At 42.3% G+C, this 6,762-nt stretch overlaps 1 protein-coding gene across 1 annotated transcript; it reads left to right on the forward strand.

Annotated features, from left to right (window-relative positions):
* The first annotated feature begins 2,678 nt into the window (after positions 1-2,678).
* LOC122021451 (phenolic glucoside malonyltransferase 1-like) lies at positions 2,679-4,019 on the forward strand. The gene has a single exon (XM_042579570.1). It carries the CDS (start codon positions 2,679-2,681, stop codon positions 4,017-4,019), a length of 1,341 nt encoding a protein of 446 aa, XP_042435504.1.
* Positions 4,020-6,762: the final 2,743 nt, after the last annotated feature.

Consider the following 6,762-nt stretch of genomic DNA (forward strand, 5'->3'; position numbering starts at 1 on the left):
GATGTCAGTCGACTGGTACTTATAGCAGTCGACTGATATGGTCTGAAAATATCTTTCAGCATTAAAAAATGTTCAAAAGAGTGGTGAACATGTATGTAATCTTATGGGGGATTAATACATGATGTTTATGGTCATTAGAGGTCAAAGAGTCCAATAATTGGGATATTGTTGGAGCTCTTTTTGATGTATGGCAAAGGGGGAGAAATTTAGGTTTAAGTGGGAAACCTACATACCTTTGCAAGAAATCCTAGCTCAAGGGGGAGCTTAGGTGAAGGGGGAGCGATTGCTCATTTATTAGCAAAGGGGGAGAAGTTTATCTTTGCAAGAAATCCTAGCTCAATGGGGAGCTTAGGTGAAGGGGGAGCCTAGGATTAGGTTTCATGATTTATGCATGTATAGATTGTATATTTATTTGCATTATTATTGCTATATTGTTTCCCTAACTTAAACGGGTTGCCAAACATCAAAAAAGGGGAGATTGTTGGAGCAATCTGGGTACCCTAAGTTTTGATGTTTGGGCAAAGGTTTAAGTTAGGATTATTATTGTATTTGATATGTATTGTGAGTGTACAGGATACAGGTACAACAAAGAAAGTCCAAGTGTGATCTTGGCAAAGGAGGAAAGTCTAAGGATGAGTCTTGGCGGTGTAAGTCCAAGCATGTAGTCTTGGCAACGTAAGTCCAAGTGTGACTTGGCAATGGATGAAGTCCCGGAGGCGCAACCTCTTGGCAAAGGAAGACCCGACAACAATGACAAGACCGATGGAAGCTCCAGAAGGCAAGACGTGAAGGATGGGGAGGCATCCGAGGGACGCAAGGCTGATGTAGAAGGCTAGGTCTAGGTTGGTCGGGTGAGAACGAGTGCGGAGTGAATGTACTCGGGGTAAAATCCTAGAATTAGGGTTTACCGTAGCAGTACTGTAGTGTTACTGTAGCAGTCGACTTGTGGTTTCATCAGTCGACTGGTGCAGTCGACTGGGAGCAAACAGAGAGTTGGTATTGAGCCGTTGGGCTGCAACGGTCGAATTTCCACGAAGGGCAGTCGACTGCATGTTTTGGCAGTCGACTGGTAGGCGGAGTTTTCTAACTTGTGGTCTATATAACCAAGTATTGGAAGCTTGGTTAAGGTTGACGAAATAGAGGTGGTTAATCTCTATTAGTAGTCTACCTGTGCCCTAGCGTCAAAGGAGTCCTTGGTGAGCGTTGTGGTGAGGTTTCTCCACCCACAAGGAGGTTGAGCTAGCCGGAGTTTGTCGGGGACTAATCCACCGACGGATTTAGGGATCGTCCACCTTACGGACACGCCGTGGAGTAGGAGCAAGTTATCTCCGAACCACGTAAACGAACGTGTTAGTGGTTTGCATTTCCTTTCTTAGTTTTAGTCTTTCTACTTGTTTGTTTGTATTTCCACTTGTGCACTAACATTGTAGAAAGAAGCGAGGATTTGGGTGAGACGCTATTCACCCCCACTCTAGCGAACGTCAAGGCCCCAACACTCTCCATTGGCCAGGGAGACCCATGAATACATGCGCATCTGCACACTCACACATTTAGACTATTGTTGCACTGTTCATTTTCTTCTCAATTTCACTTGATTACTACTCTGATTTGAACGTTAGAATATCTATATGAAAGTCTCTAATTTTCACTTAAACATTTTCGTCAGCTCCATCTGTGACAGATGTATATAGATTTATAGTTCTTAGTTTCGAGAACACTTAGCAGTATCTTTTCCTAGCGTAAAGTTTTTTTTCAATTAATATATCAGTCATCTCGATGTCACCTTTAAACAACACGTCATCTCTCTTTTCAGACGGATACTGACTAAACTATCTAGAATAAAATAAAGACGTTCAAATGGTAAATTTGAGTTTAATTTAAACTCACTTTAAAATTTGATTCAATCATATGTTGATTCAGTCATATGTTCAGACTCCCGATTCGAATTAATTTTAAAAAATTATGCAAAAACTTTTTTAAATTTGACACGTGGAACGTGCTGAATTCCCGTAGAAGCTGTGTAATTTAATTTGACACGTGGAGATTAGGAAGTGATGCAAGTTTTGTAAAAGATTTATAAAATTGAACTAAATGAGTATGAAGTTTGAATTTTAAAATTTTTAATTCAGAGTCTATTTATTTTTTAAAAATTTATTTTTTTCTTTTAAAATTGAGACATTAATTATTAAAAAAACATATAATATTATATATTTAAATTTTTAAACGATTAAAATGTTTTATTTAATGGTTAAAATTATATTCTTTTCTTTTAAAAATTAAATTAAAAATTATAAGTTAATTAATTTATTAATTAAAAATTATAAATAAATAAATTTGAATATTAGAATTAATATTAAAAGGAAAAATAATAAATAAAAAAAATGATTTCTAAGATAGTATTTATAAAAAATTGTACGGAGAATTTTTTTATTAAGAAGAGAATAATAACACTTTTCACTTTTTGATATAGCATTAATGTGTCATATTGTAAATAAAAAATTCCCTGGAAGATTGCCTGTAAAGCCAGCTGGTGGTCACGTGGGGAGCACGTCATCCCCCAGGTCAAGATGCGCAGGACCGCCATCTATAACTAGTCCATGCTCATATTGGCATTTGGGAGCGGTGTCACCTGCCAAGCTCAAGCAGCGAGGCTCGCGTTCACGACCACCCAAGTCACGATGTCATCGACCTCGTCGCCGGAGCTCCGGATTATCGGGAGGTATCAAGTCTCTCCGCCTCCAGGAACAGTGGACGACTCCGCCTTGTCCCTCGCCTACTTCGATTTGATGTGGCTGCATGCCGGATCGGTCGAACGTATCTTCTTTTACCCCCTCGCCGTCTCCGTCTCCCACTTCATCGATTCCGTCGTACCCACCCTCAAGTCCTCTCTCTCCGCCGCTCTCCGCCACTTCTACCCACTCGCCGGCAAGATCCTCAGCTCCGCCGCCAGCTCCGACGGATACGAAATTCACTACGCTGACGGCGACTCTGTTCCCTTCACTGTCGCCGAGTACAGCGGCGACTTCGACGACTTCTCTGGAGACTACCCCCGACCGGTGAACGACTTGCTTCCCCTGCTTCCTGAGCTCCCCCCATCCAGTACGGACGGCGACGGCCTCCGGGTGCTGGCCTTGCAGGCCACTCTCTTCCCTGAGTGCGGCGTCGCGGTAGGCGTCACCGTGCACCACGCCGCCTGCGATGGATCGAGCTCGATTCGGTTTATTTCCGCGTGGGCCGCCGCATGCGCAGGAGCCGGAGTGGTGGTGCCTCCGGTGATCGACAGAACTGTGATTACCGACCCCGACGATATCTACTCGGTGTTTTACAACGGGTTTGTGAAGGGGCAATCGATCCGGTCTATGGGGCACCAGAAAGCGCCGCCGGACGCCGTCCTTCAATCCTTCACCATCGGTAAAAATCACATTCAGAAATTGAAAGAGTTGGTGACGCAAAGCGGCGACCTTTCTTTTCGCTGCTCCACTGTGGTCGTGGCCTTCGCCTACGTGTGGGTTTGCCACGTCAAAGCACGGCTGACTGAAATAAGTAACAAGCGCATCTTCATGGCATTCGCGGCCGACTGCAGGCCAAGGCTGAAGCCGCCGATCCCGGCCGGGTTCTTCGGGAACTGCATCAGCGCTTGCGTCGTGGAGGCAAAGGCCTGGGTTCTCACGAACGAAAACGGAGTGGTGGCGGCTGCGAGGTTAATCGGGGAAGCGATCGAGGTGTTCAAAGATAATCCTTTAAAGGTCGCCAAAGAGTTGCCGGAACTCTTCAAGACTCTGAGTGAAGCGGACTCGTTAAGCGTCGCCGGATCGCCGATGTTCAAGGTGTACGATGTGAATTTCGGATGGGGGAAGCCGAAGAAGGTGGAGATAACGTCGATCGTAAAGACCGGTGCCATTTCTGTGGCGGAGAGCAGGCAGGAGGAAGGCGGCGTGGAGATCGGGCTGGTGAGGCCCAAGGCGGAGATGCAGCTATTCGAGAAGCACTTCTACGACGGACTCAAAATGTTTGAGTGATCCATCGATAGATGATAGATCTCGTTCCTCATCGATGGATCAAGAATTTTACGAAATTGAGGAATTAACTCAAGATATCCATATGAATTTTACGAAATTTTAGGCCGACAATATTTATCTCCAGTTGTATTTGCAATGCCAAATGAACCATCTTGTTCTTCGAATTATTTTTCGGAAATTGTAAACTCAAATAAATCTCAACAATTCTACTTTTTTGGGTCAATTTAGCGTTCAAAAATTATTAATAGAAATTTTTGTAGAACTCATTTTAATTTATCTAGCAATTTGTCTCGTCGTGCGTAAGTAGATCAGATATTCGCGATCCTGCCGAAGATTTGACACGCACAACTTTCTGCATTTCCTGGAATAATTTTCTACACAGAACTCGTTAATATGATTTTTTTTTTTTTTTAAATGGAAGCAAACCCTTCAGACATTTTGATATTTTATCCTAGCACGATGATGTTTTATATGACACTCAAGGAATTTTGTACAGTTAAAAATTAATCTTAAAATTAACTATGTCGGGACATAAGTTTCTGGTTAATATTATACTCCGTTGCAGGTGGAGCCGTGGAGGGGCTGAACATCTAGTTTTCCTTCTCCCACGTCTCTCTTACGTGATATTCCTAGTTATAATGGATCTTATCCAGAAATAACCAAGATGATCAGCTGAGGATATAATTTTAATGTTGACGTGCTCAAGATTTCATATAGCCTTATTAATATATTTCTGAGCCCCTCTTCTCCATCAGGTGTTCTACCACTTAGAGTTGCCATATCCTTCCATGATTTTATAGTCGCTCTTCGATTATTAATGGTGAAGATCCATGGTTTTATAGTTATCGTTTGACTGTCGATGACTAAGACCCTCGAATTTATAATCGTTGTTCGATTGTTTATGGTGAAGATCTTGATTTTATAGTCACTGTTCGGCTACTGATGGCGAAGATCCTCGATTTTATAGCTGATGTTTGGCTATTGATGATGAAGATCTTCAGTTTTATAGCCGTCATTCGACTACTGATGACAAAGATCTTTAGTTTTATAGTCGTCGTTCGATTACTGATGGAGAAGACTCTCGGTTTTATAGTCTCCGTTTGCAGGGGCGGATCCAGGGGGCGGCATTGGCAGTCACCCCCCTTATTGGCGGTCATCTCCCTTATCGGCGGTGGAACCCCTAGTATTATGGGGTTCCACCGATGGAGATGGAAGATACCGTCTCTTATTTATTGTGATCATCCCTCCATTCTTGAATTCCTGGATTCGTCATTGGCCGTTTGATTACTGCTTAGGGAAGACTTTCGATTTTATAGCCACAGTTATGTTGTTAATGATGAAGACATTCAATTTGATAGCCATCGTTCGGCTGATCATGATGAAGGTTCTTAATTTTATAGTCACTATTCTACTGATGACGAAGACATTCATTTTTTTAATTTTCTACACAGAACTCGTTAATATGATTTTTTTAATGGAAGCATACCCTTGAGACATTTTGATATTTCATCTTAGTAAGATGATTTTTATATGACACTCAAGGAATTTTGTACCGGTGAAAATTAATCTTTTTTCCTTGTCCCACGTCTCTCTTTCTTGATATTTCTAGTTATAATTGATCCTGTCATAAAATAATAAAGATGAACAATTGGGGATATGATTTTAAAATTGATGTGATGAATACTCCATATAATTATGTAATACGAAAATATCATTATCATGAAATACGAAAATGTCAATCCCTAGTCAGAAAGGGATTCTTGATGTTGACCCTTGACATTTAAGTAAGTTTTCGATGATCTCAAAAAATAAAAAATTCTAACTACAGTATGTAGAAAATGAAGTTGCGTATACCTTTCTCTATAGAGGAAAACTCCTTTTATAGTGTCACTGTAGTGCTTGTGCATGTATCCCAAAGTGTAGGTACGTTTTCCTAGGTGTCCTAAAAAAAGACAAGTCAAAAAGTGTCTCTGACACCATTCCTTAAGCAACCATGTAATTCTGTGATGTGATAACCTAAAAGTTTCTAAAATACGACTACTTGCTGGACATGCCCTACTGTCAGTGGCACAAACTTCCAAAAGGATACGAAAGGATATTTTAGCAAGGTTATATACAGTCGACCAGAGTCTGCTCGGTTGGGCTACCTCCACTCGGCAGTATCCTTAGGATCTGCCAACTTGCCTCTTTCCTTGTTACCTGACCGTTGTCGCTCTTCCCGCTTTGACCGGGGTGTGGTACTCGGTCGACGACACTAGTTGATGCTTATCTTTCGTTGTGGTCGAAGGGCCATTTTACATAGCGGAGGGAGTCCGTCTTAATGGTCTCTCACACTAGTACCATTCGCTAGGTCGTACTCAGTCCGCCCGACCATAGCCGGTCCGCTCGACCGACTTGGATACCTCGCTTGACTCTATCTTCCATGCCAACCGATCTTCCTTACTTTGACATATCCCTTGTGGGACCGGATCACAAGCCTCTTCTTCAAATCTAATCGAAGGAGGTTGTTAAGTCTGACTGACTGGACCATTAGTATCTTCCTAAGCCCCTCTCCCCAATCAGGTGTTCTACCACTCAAGGCTACCCCTAGACTTTGTTGATGTCCTCCCATAGTTTATAGCCACTATTCGACTGTTGATAGTGAAGACCCTTGGTTTTATAGCTACCATTCAACTGCTGATGGCTAAGACCCTCGGTTTTGTAGCCATCGTTCGGTTGTTCATGGCGAAGACCCTCGGTTTTA

Source organism: Zingiber officinale, chromosome 9A (genome assembly GCF_018446385.1).
Source record: "Zingiber officinale cultivar Zhangliang chromosome 9A, Zo_v1.1, whole genome shotgun sequence".
NCBI lineage: Eukaryota > Viridiplantae > Streptophyta > Magnoliopsida > Zingiberales > Zingiberaceae > Zingiber > Zingiber officinale.